Here is a 19233-nt window from a genome sequence, read left to right as displayed (position 1 = left end):
AGTCGTGGCTACAAGTATATCCAGGTTTTCCAATAAAATATTCATCCGAACGGCGGTTGAGATCTCATCCTTTTTGAGAGTAGGCGGTCAGAGTTCGTTGAGGAACGAAGTACCATGTACATAAGCTCGGGATAACAGATGCTCGCGATCTGACAACCCTTTCTAATATTCTTAATTACGACCGGCTTGCATCAGTCGTACATTATATACCTTCATTTCGTAACTCACAAAGAGCATTAATATAACATATGTAAGATGGTATCCCACGACTGCACCTATACCCACAGACGATACTTGAAGAACGATTGATTTTTTTTTTTTCGTTTATTTTTTATTTTTTATTTTTTTTTGTTTTTGACAAGATGAGTGCAGCGGCAGCTGCTGTTACGTGTGGTTTGGAATACCTGATGAGCTATGACCGCATCGATTATGAGCTAGAAGTAATTGATGTGAAGGATTTTAATGAATCAAAAATAATGATAATCTTAGATCGATAATTTTTACAGTCCTGTCATCGTCTGTATATCTATACATAGTTATTGGCTCTCGAGTATATGAATACAGCAATCGGAGAATAATTTATAGCTGGATAAAAAAAAGAGAACGTTTCACATTTCGATCAATCTAAATTATTCATCTTGATGATAAAACGTTTTCTAAACTGCAATATTTCGAATATTGTCAGTTAATCGCATTCGTCGACTCTTCAGCCAGTGTATAGATGGGCGGAGTTTGATTATAATTTTCAGACGATTTAGATTCGTATCGCAGAATTTTAGCACATTCAAAAGACGTTCACCAGAGACCATAGGATCGTACCGGAAGAAAACACGCTCCGTTATAGAAGATTAACAAAAAGATAAAGAAAAGTTTCTATTCGATGTCGCGAAAATAGGCAAAATTCAAAGGGACGAGAACCTGTTTCGTTCGTTTCTTTTTTTTTTTTTTTTTATTATTTCACGCCTATTCGCATACATTCAATGATGAAGTGTAAACTTATTTGATTCACCATAATTTCGTGTAGAGGTAACACTTATTAAATAATTCATTTAATTACTGTTCAACATCATGTCCTTCCTACTCTGTTGTAAGCACTGGATGGTAAAGCCGAGCGATGTTGGCGTTTCGTCATAGAAAACAGGTGTGAGAAATTAAAATGCCGAGTAAACCTCGGAGTAAACATTACGCCGGTAAAAACGTATGGGTAAACTTAAAAAAAACAAAAAAAACCGTAAAATTAATGAATGAAATTTTTCTCGTCGTCACAAAAATTCCCTCGAATACAAACGTCACCTTTATTTTTGAAACCCGCAATTATGTCGATCGTATCACGATACGATCGAAGCAGTGAAATGAAATGTGTGATAATATAGTTGTTTGTTCTATAGGTCGAGAACACGATATGCATACATATGGCAAGGAATATGGACGTTGCGCAAACACGAGCAACTGTAAACTAAAATTTTAATTTTCATTGGCTCACATACGTACGTACGTACGTACTTACCTGCGTACCTCCGAGTTGGAACGGGAGATTTGAAAACCGAAAGGACCGTTGGCAAAACAATCGCCACTGGTCAAACTTTGAAAATTGGATCTATGAATTGGATCGTGAGGCACTCGTCTCCTCACAAAAAACGACCGTCCGTTCATTGTTTCCACTGCAGCCAAAGCAGCGTTTGTTTTATCACAGCTTGACGACCGCTTGACGAGGATACTTAACCGGGCGAATGGATACAGAATGAAACTGTGGTTTCCAGACAATTCCGCAATGTTTGGAATGTCCACCTGCCTGGAGAAAAAGAATAAAAAGCGGGTAATATCGAGATGCGGATTACCGCAAGCGAACGAAGAATGGAATACCTAAAAAAAAAAAAAAGAGGCACGTTCCCTCTCCTTCGGTATCACCGTCAGTGTCACGGCTGAAGGAAACCGGCAGTTAGTTCCGGTGTTACAGGTAAGCCGGAATTTCCCTTTCGTAAAACTAAAACTAAAATTTCCGTTCCACACCCGATTGTGAGCCAGGCGAGGTACGAGAACAGCGAATGTGTTCGTATACCTAATGCAAATCACGTAGTTTTGTTACTTCAGTTTCTACCTGTTCTTGTCGAGTGGCAATTGACACCTGGTAAATTGGCGTGACCGGTGTAATTCTTTTCTCCATATTATTTCTCGCTTGTTTCATTTTTATTTTTTTTTTCCATTTGTCCCTGCATACACTCTTCCGGAATTCGAAAGAACGTCCTCCGCGGGAAAAAGTTTCAGCCGATCGTGACCCTGCGAGATTTCGATGCTCTCCAAAAGTTGAATTCGCAAAATGCAGCAGCCCGAGATGACGATTTTACGCGTCGACGGAGATAAAATTAGAAAATTCAGGGACGAAGGAAACCTTGGCTGAATTTCAAGCAGCGCCGAGACCGCGGCAGCAGATTTACTCCGTCAAAATCTCCCGCTTAAGTTTTTCAAGGGCGTGCAATCGCTCCGTGGGAATGGATATATATCATCCTTCGGAGTTGAGGTGTTTTTTTTTTATTTATTTTTTCTCGTTATCGAATATCGGGACATGGAGGATCGTAATGCAATCGGAGCTCGTAACGTATCCACACAGATATAACGTATCTCGTGCGGTACGACGCGTCGGTTGTAAGAAGCGCATCTTTTTACCCCCGTACGTTTGTATACCGCGACGTTCAAATGGCTCGAAGTTTTCAAGCCCCGCGTCCTCGCCCCACTCCAACGGCAGTAGCATCCTCCTGAACGTCGAAGACTTTCTCCCAAAGACAGCGGGGAACTATATAAGCCGGATACCTCCTCTTTGAAGTATGTTAGACGATACGAAACGCAGCTTCGAAAACACGTGCAGGATTTACAGAGTTTTCATATTATAGAAGTGTATTATCGTCAAGAATTTAATATACGTCGAGAACCGAGTCGATTCTTTTTTTTTTTAAAAAAAAAAGGTTTGGACCATGAGCCCCGCTAAGATGTGGGTCCTTGTGGCCGCTGCTGTTGTCGCTACAGCTCTGCAAAGCAACGCCGAAGGTAAGGATTTTCCCACTAATTATCCGCATCGGCGATCGACGGAATTTTCGCTGTTCCAATTCGCACCCTTCGCTCGCTAATTACAGAAATTGGAATTAATTAGTTTCGCGCTTCGGTCATCTCATCTTCATTGTTAGACAAAATATTATATAACTCAACGGCGATCGATTAACGTGAAAGATACTTAAAAAAAAAAGAAAAAAAGAAGAGACAAAAGACACCAGGGGTCAACATATCGGAAGTGTCATTCGTTCTGTGCTCCTCAAATTATTGAAATCTCTCAACTCGTAACATCTCGCGAAATGAAATCCTTCCGAAATGTCGATACGCAGTGAAAGACATCGCGGTCGTTTCTCGAAACTGCACAACGGACGCTAATTTTTGACATCGTGACTCCGTGACACAGAAACAAAAGGAAGAAAAGACTGAAAATATAATCGAAGAGAGAGCTCGCCGGAGGTCGTTTCCTCAGATCCGAAGTTCGTATAGGATGTACGTACGTAACTACAGGTGCAGAGGTGAAAGAGTGACGTATAATAAAAGTGAGTAGCACGCGAGGGCTGCCTGTAAGGAAGTTTAAATTGATTTGACTGGCGTATCGCAATGAATAAGGTAGCGACAACGGAAAAGTTACGGTTGTAACCGACTACGAGTATGATAAGTCGCAGCTCCCACACTTTCACTACGCTTCGCTCTGCTGTCCCTTTACCCCTCTTGTCGTCATCCTTTTTCCCCCTTAACTCTCCCTCTCATTAGACGCTCCTTGGTTTCGCGGTGTTTCTACAAACCATTATCATATCTACAAACCTCCGCACAGACAAACAACAGATGGAAACATTGGAGACTGGTTAGTCGTTTGTCGTTCGAAACGAAAAAATTGCCCCTTAAGGTTTTCCCCATTTGCATTATCGGATTAGGTTGTACTTTTTAATGGGAATAGCGATTTTCATTGTTTTAAAAAAAAGTGGGTATTCCATGATTGTAACATTGTGAAATCTTCGACTTCTTCGGCCCGTTGTGTCGCTTTGTGGTTTGATTCCATTCCGCAAGATTTCATCTAAATTAACCTCATGAATCCCACAAATTGTTTGACTATCGCTACGTACGGTATATTATAGGTTTGACAATGAGAGAAATTCTACGAGCGCTCTTCGTTACTGCAACTAGTTCTTCGGATTATTTAAATAATAATTCAAAGGCAAAAATCATTTCCATAAATTCGTTACCGCTTCTGCACTTAAAAAGTAAAACTGTCGCTGTACACGAACAGAAAATTAATATGCTCACAATTATGTATTAAAATTCTTCGGCATAATGATTACGTTAAAAACTTTCTATGTACACCGTGGATGATGATAATTTCGCGGCTAAAATTACCAGTATTTATGTTACTTTTTAATTATTTTCTCAATTCAAAAGTTGTCAGATGGGTTCGCGACTTTTACTCCGATACATTTTGACGTTACGATTAAAATCCCGCGATTCGCTGTGCAATAAAATTCTCAAAGGAACGCGCATATTTTCCCAAGCGTGGTTGGGCTTCCTACGTTATAAATTATCGTACCACACCGGAAGTACGAAATACGCGATCCCTGAAGAATAACGTATTTAATAACCGTCCCGACACTGTCATTAAATAGAAAGACGCGTAGTTCAAAGTACACCGAGCAACTACCACGGTGAATTCCTCCGCGACGTGTTAGAGTGGAAATTAACGAGTCGCCCTTACTTATTGTTAGTTGCGTGACGAAAAATTCGTTCCTCCGATTCTCCACGCCAATCGCGAACGGCCTTCAAAGCGCGGGGCATTTCGCACGATTAATGTCCACGTCGCAGACCCGGGTAATCCTAGAAATGGCAATTCTTAAAAGTAACGTTTCTCGCGGAAAGGTGATCCCGTAGACTTTGTCGTAAGACGATTATCTGCGGACGGCGCGAATAGCCGCTCAGTTAATGTCTATCACCTTTTGACCTGTAACCCTCACATGCAGGTCTGGCACGTAGACGGTACCCGCGACCTCAGGACACTTTCGCCCTCGTTAATCCGCGTGTCGCGGTCGTTGGCTCGGTGGCAACAGCTCTCTACCAGTAGCGATGCGGTCACGTTTCATATTCGCTTTATGGCATTCGGTTTTCTAAGTTTTTTCAACAATCTTGCCGCTCGCGCATTCTTCGCTTCGAGAGTAAGACACAAATCCGATGAATTTGCGGAGAAACTTACGCGCGATGTGAAATTAAATTCGATTTCATTCAGTTTCAGTTTCATTGTTACATACGTTACGACACTGCAGGAGTATCGTTGATCGCGTTGTCCCGAATAGTAGAGTCGCGACGATGTCGCGATACTTCCGAATTATAATGCTCGGTTGACGATGCTCTTGATAAAATGACCGAATGAAAATTCCACCGACACTTTTTGTCGATGGTAACGATTTTAATAGTCTCATTCTTCGTATCGAGGTATATGAGATGTGCAATCGCGCTAATCGCTTATTAACGATCTCGAAAGTCGGAACGAGGTTCGCTTCGTTAATCCGTAAATCCTCGGCTATCCGAGTATCTGATCTTTTCTGATCTGACTAAAAATGAATCCGTCGGGAGAAAAATTGAAGAATTCCAGGTGACGATCTCTTCGAGAATCACGTTTACCGTCGATCCCTGAGCAAACTTGCGATTGGTCGGATTCCTACGCGTGGATATATTCTTGACCTCTTCTCTCTAGATACGCGGTGAACGCTTTACTCGACGCAATCGTCTTCACGGACACGCGCGCATTATGCAACACTTTTCTTCTCGCACATAACTGTGAAAATGAAGGAGATTAGGTATTAGCAAAATTGTTCGCTTTCAGCTCCGTTAACTGGCAGCTATTTGCCTCCGTCAACTAGCTACGGAACACCCAATCTCGGAGGCTCCGGGGGCGGTGGATTTGGCGGTGGTTTCGGAGGAGGTGGCTCGCCTTCGAGCAGCTACGGTGCCCCTTCTTCGGGAGGAAGTAGCTTCGGCGGAAGCAGCGGTGGATCTTTCGGCGGTAGTTTCGGAGGTGGCGCACCTTCCGGTAGTTACGGTGCGCCATCCAGCAGCTACGGAGCCCCGTCTTCCGGGGGTGGTGGCGGTGGATACAGCGGTGGAAGCAGTTTCGGCGGAAGTGCACCGTCGAGTAGCTACGGCGCCCCCTCGTCCGGAGGTGGTTCGTTCGGCGGAAGCAGCGGTGGATCTTTTGGCGGTAGCTTCGGGGGTGGCGCGCCATCCAGCAGCTACGGAGCTCCGTCGTCCGGTGGAGGCGGGGGTGGAAAACCTTCTTCGAATTACGGTGCACCTTCGTCCGGAGGTGGTTCGTTCGGTGGAAGCAGCGGTGGATCATTCGGCGGTAGTTTTGGAGGTGGTGCACCATCCGGTAGTTACGGTGCGCCGTCCGGTAGCTACGGAGCTCCTTCTTCGGGAGGGGGTGCATTCGGCGGTAGCAGCGGAGGAAGTTTCGGGGGTGGATTCGGCGGCAGCGCTCCGTCCAGTAGCTACGGAGCTCCGTCGTCCGGCGGCGGAAGACCCTCTTCGAATTACGGAGCACCATCGTCCGGTGGAAGTGGAAGACCTTCGTCCAACTACGGAGCTCCATCGTCCGGCGGTGGAAGACCTTCTTCGAATTACGGAGCACCATCGTCCGGTGGAAGTGGAAGACCTTCGTCCAACTACGGAGCACCCTCGTCTAGCTACTCGGCACCCTCGTCCAGTTACGGAGCACCGTCATCCGGAGGTGGTGGATTCGGAGGTGGTAGCGGAGGTGGAAGACCTTCTTCGAGTTACGGTGCACCCTCCAGCGGTGGAGGCGGTAGCTATTCGAAACCGTCCAGCAATTACGGTGCCCCGAGTTCAGGAGGTAGCGGCAGTTTTGGAGGTGGAGGTGGTTTCGGAGGTGGTTTCGGAGGAGGGTAAGTAGTCATTTTTCGTACGATCGAACGATCCGAAATTCGAAGGGTCGAAATATCGAATCCCTTATTCGCCATTTGTCATTTCACAATTACCCAATTGGTAATTTGGACATTCGTAGCTTTCGGTCATCGTACGTTTTGATCCTTCCGATATTTTACATCCGCTTCATCAACTTGTCAGTAAACGAATGAATTTCACAGTTCGGGCGGTGGATACTCCGGAGGTGGTGGTGCTAGTCGTCCCTCTTCGAACTACGGTGCACCTTCTTCGGGGGGAGGTGGTTACAGCTCTGGCGGTAGTGGAGGATACAGCTCCGGGGGTGGCGGAGGATACAGCTCCGGGGGCGGTGGAGGATACAGCTCCGGGGGTGGTGGAGGATACAGTTCAGGAGGCAGCGGAGGTGGTCAAAGTTACGCCAGCAACGGTGGCTACCAATACTGAGCCAAGGTTTGACTTTTGCAGGAAGCGGGTTTCCGTTCGCGGACTCGCTTCGATCGTCAAAACTATTCTTGTGCCAGGGAACGAATTTCTAAAGCCTGACATAAACTACGACCATGACACTCTGAATCACAGACAACGCGATTATTTCTTTATTTTTTTTTTTTCTCATCTCTTTATTAATCAACACCTGATTGTTCAGAAATTGACGACGGTGGGTTGAGTGATTTATTTGAAAATTCTGTGCTGACCGGTGGGAAATATTGCCCGATTCCTCAATTTCATTTGGCATTGATTGTCTATTATCAATTTTTGGCCGCTAGAGTAGCGATGCGGATGAGAAATGTGCTATACGAGGACAGAAGAAGAACCCGCACATCGAACTCACTCGACTAACTGAACTGAATTATTTTTGTAGATATACTAAATCGATCATGCTTTAATACTATACGAAGGCGATGTACATTTTATATTTTTATACATGACGAAAAAGAAAAAAAAAGCAAAATAAAAAACCATGATCATTATTATTATTAATATATCGTCCAGCTAAGACAAATGATTGTTTGCACCGAATGTAATTTATTTATTTTGTGAAAACGTTTTTTTGTACTAATAAAGCTGGTCTGCTATAAAATAAGTAACAGTTTAATTATTAAAACCGGCTGATGTGAGTCAACGAAAATCATCCGATTTCGCGTTGAAATGAGAGACAAAGGTGATGAAAATTTCAAAACTCAATCGACGAATAATGAAACCTCATCAACGACCACGCTGAAACCGTTAATCTTCTGGATCGCACAAAGCAGAAAAGCAGGCATCCAATTCCAATGAATTCGGACAAAACTCCGAATCCTACATACCTCCCTTCGTACCGCTCGCGTTTATCGAATCCTAAGATTGTCTGCACGCGACGTGACGTGAATAAGGGTGAACACAATCACCGTTACGACAGCGTTAGCAGAAATAAAAATAGGGAGAGCAAGTATATAAAGAGGGATGAAAGAAGAAAGATGAAAGTTGGGTTCAAATTGTTTCCTCTCTGTTTTTATGTTTTTTTTTTTTTTGTTTTTTGTACACCGTTTATTTTTAACATTTACAATCAACATCTTGTTTACTTATGTTTTATCGTTAGAGATATGTATAGTACATTGTTAAGTAACACTTCGATATTATATACTTTTGGTATGAGATTTATACAGGATTCGATAATACAACGTTTTTTCTTTTTTTTTTTCGTTTTTTTTTTTCGTTTTTTCTCCTGGGAATACAATAATATAATAGTCAACATCTGCGGGATTTCAAATATTCAATTGAAAATTATAGAATATATTGATGTTCGTTTTTTTTTTAAATTTTTTTAAGCCAGTTTATAAGTTTTATAGTCTACGGCTTTAATTGATTCCCGTGACACATGGATCGACACACGGACGCGGGCAATATACAGGATAATAGGTATGTATAGTATACTACATTTAATTACTACAGTTTTTTTTCTTCTAATTTTCACCGTCATTTAATTCAATATTCACAAATTACTCACGGAGAACCTGATTTTGCGTATGCGAATCAACCTTTTCATTTATTCTTTCTTCTGTTTTTTCATACGTATTATATGTATATTGATATGACAGCGATATAGTAAATGCATAGTTTGTGATACGTATACGTTTTACTACATTGATTTGATGTAATTGATATGTAGGTGACATTTATAAATATTATGTGCGCTCGGCTTTTCGCATGATGCACAAATTTATTGTTAGATATTTTAGTTTTGTTATTATATTGTTATATATTGTTTTCCTCTTTCTTATGTCTTCTTCACAATTAAAAATGATGAAATACACACACATAATATAGCATATGTCTTTTTATTTATTACAGCGTATCTATCACTGAAAACAACGCTCTAAAAATGCTTTTTTTTTTTCATTTAATTTTATAGTTATTTCCGTCAGTGGTGTAAAATACAGCGACGATTATGTAAACCTAGAGTAAATGTGCCTTACGATTTTTTCTTCTCATTGTTATCTAGAAAACAAAAATATTTTTTTTTTTCTCGTAACTTCTAGCATACATATATATTTATTTTATACCGCATACGAATGCTATTGCACTTGCACGGCCCAAACTTCCGTGTCTTGGAATTGAATAGTTATTAAAAAATAGCATTTGTAACAATAAAATACGAAAATTAAATTGTCATTCATATTTCATAGAAACTTTCATATGTATTAATTTATTTATTTAATTATTCATTTACTCATTTATTCGTATATGTGTTTATAGGTATATTTCCACCTATTTTTGTATACCAACTATTTTCGATATGCACTGATATGTACGGTTGATAATACATGTATATATATATATAATAGTCTTTTCATGGATATGTATAGGTAATAGCCCCCTTACTGGCTACTTTATTTCATTTAAATGATATGGCAATATACTATATAATAAACATAACCGAACGACTGACCTACAGGGTCCAGATGTATAATGCTTTCACTTTTTACTGAACAATTGCTAAAAACCATAACTCAATGCTTACTCGATTCAATAGAAATACTCCCGTTTCCGAATAAAATCATACGCCGAATTGAAGTGACACGCGTAGATAATAATTATGGTATTTTCAAGACATCTTCAATCCCCTGACAGCGAAATTGGCTAATTATATGAATCGATTAGGTAGAAAAGCTTCGTCTACATTAATTAGAATAACTTCAATATGAGAATCCAGTTTAACGTTGTTGCGTTCATCTACGTTACAGTATTTCATACCGTGTCACTTGAAATAATTATGGATACGCGATATTATGACGCATTGCCAGATTATCAACAGCGTAAAAAGAACGCCGCAAAAGACACAAGATACCGTATGCAATTAACTGGAAATTATTCGATTTTACATATACGTATAATATACATGCGTCACGGAACGCGTTGAATACCGTTCAGTCGTCTAACGTGAATTGTTCTCTACCACGTCATATTTTTCTACCCTAAATCATCGCCCACCGAATCACCTACTCGTATATTTATATATTATTTATAGTATATTTATGTATATCTAACGGCGGGATTATTTCGAATACTTTCAAACGTTTACATTGATCACTAATAACATATTTTTTATCATTTTAATTTATCGCAACGCGAACCAAGCCCGATTATTATATTACTTTAATTTTTGTCGTTATTATTATTGTTATTATTGTTATTGTTATTGTTATTACTAGCGTTATTATTCATAATATTTACCTATACGTATATAAACTAAAAGACCCTGTAGTACAGCCGATTTCAATATAATTTTATATAATTATTTTCATTTATTTATTCATTTATTTATATTCATTTCATTTGGTTCTAAATATATTTTTTAAGACAAAATGACTAGGCCTAATTGGCGATGCGGTGGCCTCCAATTTCCCTTTTTATTTCTAAAACAATAACAAACCCACTGTGCATACGGCTAAATGCAGTATAACGAGTACGTATGTATATCTATATATACATATATAGTAGTTATTTTATCAAACCCGAAATTATTGCTTAAATGTTTTTATGCGAGAATTGTTACCGACCGCAATCGATGACCTTCGGAGGATCGATCGGCGATGAGCCGTCGAAAATGTGGCTGACATAAATTTCCGTATCCTGAAAAACGTGGGTTCGGTACATGGTGTACGCTTATATCGGTTCGATCTTAACGCGACTCTAACTACGACCGGTGTCGTCACGAAACATAAAGCTCAAGGTCATCGTTACATCATGGTTTATCTTTGTAGGTCAAGGCCATCGGGACACCAACGCCAAGGATACGCGGTCGGACGCAATTCCGCGGTAATTATACGAGTTTATCATGAGCACCGAAAATGATGTATCCTACAAATAATCTGCGTTCATGTTCGCGAAGAGCATGTTGATGGCACGCACTTTCCCACCCCATATACGATAACTAAAAACGATAACGACGATGATGAAAAAAATAGCTAAACGAAAAGAAACGAAGAAACACCGCACCACCAGAGTTATTGTTGGTCACAGCATCCGATCATGGAATCTAGAGTTAGAACGCGGTGCTGGATTGCGGCTGACGCTCAACGAGAGGTCCCAATTGGCCCAATACGTTACAACCGCCACCTCCGCCCACGCCACACCCTGGTTCCATATCGTCGTCCGGCTCGAGCGCTTGATTCACTCTGCCGTTGGATTCATCTTTGCTGCCGTAAAGTCTGGCCGACCCGCCGGCCAGCACAGCCATTTGTTCACCTTCCGCTGGATCTGGACCCACGCGTTCCACGTCTTCGGGGATGTTAACGACGCAACGGAAGATATCGTAACCCGGCGCCAGTTTACCGGTCATAAACGCTACCTGGGTACCGTAAGAAACTCCTACCAGAGTCACCAATGACATCAACATGGCCATTGTCCTGAACGGAAACAGCTGAGTGTCGGTCTCCGCGTCGTAACCCGGGTAATGAATCAATGCTGGTAAACCCATCAGAGGTTCTCCGCCGCTGACTCTGACCAGGAACGCTATTATATAAGCCGACAAACTCCCGTAAGTGTTGCAGTACGGCTTAAAATGTACCACCATCAGGAGTTGGGGGAACAGGATGACGTATACCAGGTCGGAACACATCGACCAAAGTCCGTATATCGAGGGTATCGTCAACGCCATCACCGTGCTAAGGATTCCGACAACTCCGATACCCGTCCTCATTACCCAGATTATCTCCATCTCCGAAGCCTACGCGAGGAAATCAACTTTAAACCCGAACCAAGTCCGACTACAATTACGAGCATGTTCAGAGGTCTCTCTCTCTCCACACTTCCCTCTTCCATCTTTCTTTCTTTCTTTCTTTCTTTCTCTCGTTCGTCATGCATTCGCTCACTTACCCTTTGTCGAAATATCAGCTTGTACACGTTTCTCGCGAACATCGAACTCGCCGACAATATGCTACTGTCCGCCGATGACATCACGGCAGCTGACACCGCTCCCAGCCCGAAGAACGACACGAAATCTGGCGTCAGGTACTGAAGAACCATCGGCAGAATCATGCTCGTCTCCGTTTCCGTAAGGGGATAGGGACCCGTGTACCCCGTCTCGTTCCACGCTGGAACGTGAAATTGAAACGGTGTTCTTCGATGGAATTTTACGTATAACGGAGCGAAATCTCGAAGCCCCGGACTCGATGAGTTGCCGAATCACTTATTCGTTTGAAAAACCTTTCACGAGCCGATTCTACCTCAGGGATTTTTTGTGAGAATATTTATGTACCGTTTTCGAAGGGTACGCGGTGCCAGTTTCGCACCTATTTCACCCCAGGTAAGCACCGGCGGATGACATAAAACGATGATATTTATTGCGGCATTTGTCATGTTACGTTACCGCGACAATTCGCTTCGGTAGACCGGAGTATAAAAAATATTGATACACTTCCAATTAGTTCCGGGTTCGGGTTGGCGACGGTGTACGGTATATTTGTATTTATGTTCCGTCGTCACCCTAAGGCGCATTATCACCATCGCCCTGCGAGGAGCCATGTGCCGCATCTGGCTCCGTCTCACGCTCTGTACCACCCTATACATTATACGATATACGAGGTAGTCGGGCCCCGCGGTGCTATTATCCTTGCGCGATCTACCCCTCGCGCGCCTCGCGCCTCTCCCTTTGTATACACCCCGCGCGTACACATTGTAAATACCAGCACCCCCCCGCACCCCAAAAACAGCGGGGATATCACCCACGCCAAATGTCAAGTAGCCCCAAAAATACCACGGGGCGACAGTAGGGGTCGCGAACCCTTGCGGAACGATCCCCGCTATATACGAAACTAACTTAATCCCGTTACAATTGCTATGCGTATAAATATCAACGGACAACCTCGTGCCCGTTGATATCACCGCGACGTGTTTCATGCGAAGATGATGATGAATAATGTTATAAGCGTGTGTATAAAACTCACGTGTCGCTTTCGCTATGGCTCCGATCAACACTGGAGGAATGGCCATGAGTAGACAACCCGCGGCGGCTACGTAGCTCAGTATTTGAGCCCTTCCGGCTGTCTTCGATGACAGAACTCGTTGAAAATACACCTGCCAAGGTATCCCTCCGAACACGAGCAACAGCCCGTAGTCCAAATAATACCAATACTCCGACGGTTTCACTTCACCGATCCAATCGACGTCCATGGAACTCAGTGACTCCACTTTTGGATTCATCCACGCGAAAGGGATGCACATCCACTGAAACATAATCGACCAGTTCGCTTGTTCAAGTTCGGAACATACATACCTTGCGCATAGTTTCCATCGAGAGGAAAGTTGAATACACCGTCGAAAATGAGAAGAAGATTTGGGACGTGGAAAATGAAAATATCGACGAAGCTTACAGGCGCAAGGTATACGCAATCACGGTGCGAAGCTCGTTTCTTTTTATCCCTCGAAAATCTCTACGCACGGAAAAAAAAAAGCCCGTGCAACCTCCCTTTACCGTTTCAATGGAACTACTATTCCGAGGGATTAACTTTCTTTGACTTCAATCGAACCGTTCGTTCTTTTCAGGTTTTTCGGAGGTAAGGGAAACTCTAACTGCACCCGGGAGATCGACCGTGAAAAGACTAATCTGAAAAGCGTCACCTAAAAGGTTTCCCTTTGCTAAAAACCCATCGAACTAGTGTTGTACCCGTGTCCGTAACGCACGTACAGCTATGTAATCAAAACATGTCGTTGGTTCTCGTTAGAAAAAAAAAAAAAAAAAATGCAATGCAAAGAAGAAATATATTACAGAAAGCCTCGAGTCGCTTCGAAGGACGGCGTAATTCAAGGTGAGAAGGTATTCCTCGGGGCGTTATATTTTTACCTCACATTTCGGAAGGGAATTGTAAATTGACCGGGGAGATTCAGTTGTGGGAAACTTCGGTAATTTGAACGCTTGGAGAAGCCGAGCTTTCCTATCGACCCGAAACCTTCTCGTTCCTAGCGCCACGGGCTGCAATTTCGCGGTACCCGCTGCCATGTTAAATTCAGTAGTTATCTACCTATGTAGACATTTTATGTGGATGTACAGGGCCGACCTGTCGAGCGGAATGGTGGATTCTATTTTTAGTCAACCACTGCTGGTCGATACAAAAGCGTTATTCGGTCAGAAAATTCTGTTCACGATCGTTCCTAACTTTCCGCGAACGTTTCGATTCTTTTTTCATTCGACGTTGGCACTGTTTCGGGTTCCGTGGATAACAAAAAAAAAAAAAAACCTCATCACTTGCATTGAGATTCCTGCGAGCAAACGTTTCTTGGGCAAGTTTACCACAAACGAAAATTCATGGGGGCAAACATCCCATGGGCAATCTTACCCCAACAAATATGCTCGAACGTATCGTGGGCAATCGTTCACCGGACAGGTGTGCCACGAATAAGAATTGCCGTGGGCAAGTGTGTTTCGGGCAATAGTGCCTGAGAAAACGTGCCGCGGATTGCCCAAATTGCCCGAATTGCCGCGGATTGCCGTGGATTGCCCGAATTGCCCGAATTTGCCCGAATTGCTCAAATTGCCCGAATTGCCCGAATCGCCCGAATTGAATTTTATGAGAGCAATTATGATGTGGGCGAATATTACCCTTTTCAAATTCTGTCGATTCATTGTTCATGAATAATGCGTAAACGTAATGGGGCAACGATAAGCGAGTCTAAATTTATGATTTCAAAACAAGTCTGTATGCAATGTTCTTGTTCCTCGCGAGTTGATTTCGGAGAAATGTTTTATCATTGTCTGTCGACTCCCCATGCGTTTGGTATAGTATTTGGCGAGTGTGGTGTAGCCGATTACTGTCTGTTAGTGTGTAATAATTTCATTAGGTCAACGTGAAAGTACCTTGGGCAAGATAATCTTGTTAGGTAAATCCAAATTCCGGTAATTGTTCCCCGTATAGTTTTACTACTATAAACATAACTTCGATGTGTCAGGGCTGACCTTTATAGGATCACGTAGAATATTCAAGGTCGCGTGGATTGTTGTTGCCCTTTTTCGTCTCGTACATTCGGAAGCAAAATAAATGACTATTATTTTTAAAAAAAAATCAGGACTCACCAGACCGATGAAAATGCAGAATAACTGGATGACATCCGTGTAGGCGACAGAGTAGAGTCCGCCAAAAAGTGTGTAAAATACGGCGATACAAGCGCTCAAAATAACGGACGTTCCTTGATCCATGTCGATGATAACCGCCAGGGTTGCTCCCAGAGCAGCAAGGATCCCCGCAGCCCAAAATACCTCTCCGCACAGCGCTGGTAAAAAGAGCAAACCGCCCATTCTCTCGCCGAAGGCGTCCTGCAGAGGATCCAACATGGTGATGTAGCCCTGCTGTCGCATCTTGTTGGCGAAAAATATACCGCCTGCGGCAGATGAAGAGGAAAAATTGAGCGGATCGGACGCGGACGATTCTTTATTTTTTATTCGATAAACTCACCGAAGACGAGACTCAGGGCGTATCCGAATGGTGCCTGGCACCACACCAGTCCTTTGGTGTAGATAGCCTCAGCTGTCCCGTTGATGTAGCCTCCGCCGACCCACGTGGCCGTCATAGTAAATATTCCGACGAAGAGACCGATGGACCTTCCGGCCAGCATCACTTCTTCCTCGGAATCGTTCCCAGCCTCTTTTTTCCTGGCCGCCCATATTCCCACTCCCAAAATCAAAAGGTAAAATAAAACGATGGAAATAACTCCTGCTATATTGATCATGTTGTTTGGTGACGATAGATCAACGGGCGTCAAGTCGAGTTGATGAAGATGTAAGTCCAAGAGGTTCGGAGTGTTCTCTAATTTGGGAACGTTCGGAAACCTGTAGAAATTGCAGACATTATTCATTTTCTAATCAATCGTACGGCTGGTAATTCGATCCAAAATGGCCTCCCCGTCCCTCGGAGCGGAATGGGTAATCTATAACCGGCAATGTCATGACCTTGAATCATCGGACCCACCTCTGAGCACCTCTGGGTGTACAGTCGCGCAGCAGCGGAGGGCAGCCTCACACGGGGACAGGCGGCATGGCCAGATGACGGCTCCTAGGGATTACCGATGCCGACGAAGAAGAAGATGTTGCCGTCGACGGAGGATTCGGGTTCGTAGGGCAGCAGTCGCCCCACCTGAGCGAGGTCTTCTGGGAGGGGCTGTTCCTTGTTCTAAACGCGAGGCCGCCCATGGGCACTGATGGCCATCGATTCCTCCCAAACTTACTACTCTTACTTCTCACTGCTCTTATTTGTAATATCGATGTTGAAGCAACCGAATTATAAGCGAGGCTCCGTTCTTTATACGATGCTTGCAATCCGACCCGCTGTACAGAGAGGGAGAGAAAATTGCCTTGGTAGATCAATTTTACGCACAGAGGTGAGTACGTTTCCCAAACTCCTGATGTACTTCCAGGGTGATATAGTCCACCGATTGCGAATCGTGAGAACATTAGTTGCATCATATGACCTAGATTTCATCGCGACATTCGCTGATCGGTTACTCGGGTTTTTTCAGAAATCTTAACAAGGTTTGAATAAGAATAAGAACTTCTGACATGAAAATCATTGGCTTCGGTGTCATTGTCTTTGGCTATCGATTGTAATTTCGAATGTCACGAACGAGATATCCAGATAGGTGAAATTCGACAGCTATTCTCGTATTTTCTTCCAAATTTACTTTCAATCTGAATTTCATTACGCTAGAAGTGATTTCCTTTATACGATTGTTCGTTCTACTGTAGAAATTCAGAAATTCGTTGTCAGAACCAAACAAAAATTGATCTATAGATCCCTAGCGTGAGGGCAGCGGCCAGTTAAAAACTTTTGGAAGACTTTTGCCGTCGGCGAGGTGGTCTTCCTACATCAATAGCCTACCATTTAATATTTGGAAGACAAAATTTTTTTTCCTCATTTGAACTTGCGTCTTCGGAACCGTGAGTTCATTTGAATCTTACGTGAACTATTTCCAAAAAAATTTGACAAAAGAACATTGATCCGAATTAAGAAGGGGACAAGTCTGAAGACAAAAACGTGCAGTAGAAACTCAGAAAACAATGACTTAAAACCAGGAAAATTTACATTGAAAATGTTTACTTACGTTAGAAATAATTATGCGAAGACTTCATGAATGGAAACTTCAAATTATCACTTAATTTTCGACACAGGTACAAAGTAATTCATGTATTTTAAAAACATCTGCACGTTACGGAATAGTTTAAAAAACGAGAAAAAAATATATATTTTTAAATAATTATTTTTTTTTTTTTTTTGTCACTCAAATTTGGCGGTGAAGAATCACGAAAATCGTCTACGAGTTCGGGTGGCCGAGGTACGGAACGTCGGTAGGGTCGGCGTCTCTAGCGTCGCGGCGACCTCCCCGCACTGATAGCTCTCAGCTCAGCTCGTCGGACGGACGGACGGACGTAGGAACGGAGAGACGGAGGGACAGAACGAAATATTGATTCAACCCCCGTGACGTCACAATTCAACCCCCTCCCTGCGAAAAGGGGTGCGGGGCGTGGACTGGCGAAAGTGGAGCTTGCGCACCGGAAGTTGCCCTCCGCCGCGATGATGGTGATGAAAATGAACGGAATCCCTACGTCTGTTATCCCCATTCAAGGAGGCTGTTTTAGGAATTCGACCACGAAACCAACATGGCCGCGTCCGGAGCCTACCTGCGTTCGCATAATTTCTCCTTTGGATGGCCTCCGTAATTCGCGGAGGCGCCAAAGCACCCCCCTCGCTCGCCTGGACATCTTCGCAAGATCCATCGAACGTTGAAAGTTATTCGAAAATTTCATTTTGCGTGGTATCCTACATTATGGCGGCGGAGAAGTCAACGTATCAACGGAGACTTCATTTCTTTTAGAAGTACGAGCACAAAATACACCTTATTTTTGAAAACCGTCTTGCAGGTAGAAAGCAACGACTCCCTTTTGCTGAGGGAGTTGGTTTTGGGGGAACCATATTTATCATTTTTACGATCAAACGATATTGTCAGGACTCTTCTCATGCGATGTATGACGTATTCGTACGCGTGTTACCTGGAAGTTGGCGTGCTGCACCCATCGACTTATGAAACCGACCCCTAGTTGAACGTATAGGAGAATCTATTTTCAACTTATACCACTCATACATACCATAATGTCAATCCATCGCCTCTCCACCCTACACTGAACTCTGACGTCATTATGTGCCTACACCTATCGCACATGCGAATTTAAATTATATCAGATCAACTCGAGAGATATTTACGTACCACATTTCGCTTAACGAACGACCAGCCTTTCCATAATTCATACAAAACCATAACGAAATTAAAATAAATAACGAAATATGTCACCCTTCGTACGTATGTCGATCTAAATAATTCCCTTATCACAATTTGTTCATCTACTCTTTATTGCCTGTAATTTAATCGGCGATAAGGAGACTGACGTATGGAGTAATTTTTTTTTAGTCGTGCATATTTTATAGCAAAGTATAATACTCGCAGATTCAATGGACTGCTGCTGACGTCAGAGTCTTGTGACATATCGCGTCGGATCACCACCGACGCAAAAAAAAAAAAAAAATACCTTTATTATTCATAAATACGAGCTGCTATAGGGCAACCTAAAACTACCAATACCTACGTGAACACCTGCAGGTCGATATAGCTTGACCTAATACCTGCCATGGACTCTCACAATCAGTGTGAAGATATAGGTATATTCTTGATTCCAGAAGGGTCTGACCTTCGCCATTTCGAATCCGATGGAAGAATTTTTCAGACTTCCACAATTTTTTTCAA

At 42.9% G+C, this 19233-nt stretch overlaps 2 protein-coding genes across 3 annotated transcripts; one reads left to right on the top strand and one right to left on the bottom strand.

Moving 5' to 3' along the window:
• Nucleotides 1-2816: 2816 nt before the first annotated feature.
• On the top strand, nt 2817-8050 carry LOC105694001 (pro-resilin-like). The gene is made up of 3 exons (XM_020850547.2): nt 2817-3042; nt 5894-6971; nt 7173-8050. The coding sequence occupies exons 1-3, from the start codon at nt 2970-2972 to the stop codon at nt 7411-7413; spliced, it is 1392 nt and encodes a 463-aa protein (XP_020706206.2). The 5' UTR covers nt 2817-2969; the 3' UTR covers nt 7414-8050.
• Nucleotides 8051-8763: 713 nt separating this feature from the next.
• LOC105694047 (high-affinity choline transporter 1) lies at nt 8764-17847 on the bottom strand. 2 transcript variants are annotated; one of them, XM_012414370.3, is made up of 7 exons: nt 17539-17847; nt 16410-16765; nt 15897-16270; nt 15518-15822; nt 13395-13674; nt 12325-12542; nt 8764-12175 (listed from the first exon to the last, which is right to left on the bottom strand). In XM_012414370.3, the coding sequence occupies exons 3-7, from the start codon at nt 16168-16170 to the stop codon at nt 11492-11494; spliced, it is 1761 nt and encodes a 586-aa protein (XP_012269793.1). In that variant the 5' UTR covers nt 16171-16270; nt 16410-16765; nt 17539-17847; the 3' UTR covers nt 8764-11491. The 2 variants fall into 2 exon arrangements, with proteins under 2 accessions (XP_012269793.1, XP_048505151.1); XM_048649194.1 differs by having other exon boundaries at nt 15897-16247.
• Between the last annotated feature and the right edge of the window lie 1386 nt (nt 17848-19233).

Source organism: Athalia rosae, chromosome 2 (assembly GCF_917208135.1).
Source record: "Athalia rosae chromosome 2, iyAthRosa1.1, whole genome shotgun sequence".
In the NCBI taxonomy this organism is placed as follows: domain Eukaryota; kingdom Metazoa; phylum Arthropoda; class Insecta; order Hymenoptera; family Athaliidae; genus Athalia; species Athalia rosae.
Note: the sequence above shows the minus strand (reverse complement) of the source record. Positions and strands in the feature narration are given on the sequence as shown.

Excerpts from the sequence above, each read along its gene's own strand:
- LOC105694047 (XM_012414370.3), bottom strand. The coding sequence starts at position 16,170 with ATGATCAATATAGCAGGAGTTATTTCCATCGTTTTATTTTACCTTTTG. Across the intron at positions 13,675-15,517 it reads TCTGCATTTTCATCGGTCTG|TGGATGTGCATCCCTTTCGC; the intron begins GTGAGTCCTGAT and ends ATTATGTTTCAG. Across the intron at positions 12,176-12,324 it reads AGCTGATATTTCGACAAAGG|GCTTCGGAGATGGAGATAAT; the intron begins GTAAGTGAGCGA and ends TTCCTCGCGTAG.
- LOC105694001 (XM_020850547.2), top strand. The coding sequence starts at position 2,970 with ATGAGCCCCGCTAAGATGTGGGTCCTTGTGGCCGCTGCTGTTGTCGCT. Across the intron at positions 3,043-5,893 it reads TCTGCAAAGCAACGCCGAAG|CTCCGTTAACTGGCAGCTAT; the intron begins GTAAGGATTTTC and ends GTTCGCTTTCAG. Across the intron at positions 6,972-7,172 it reads GGAGGTGGTTTCGGAGGAGG|TTCGGGCGGTGGATACTCCG; the intron begins GTAAGTAGTCAT and ends TGAATTTCACAG.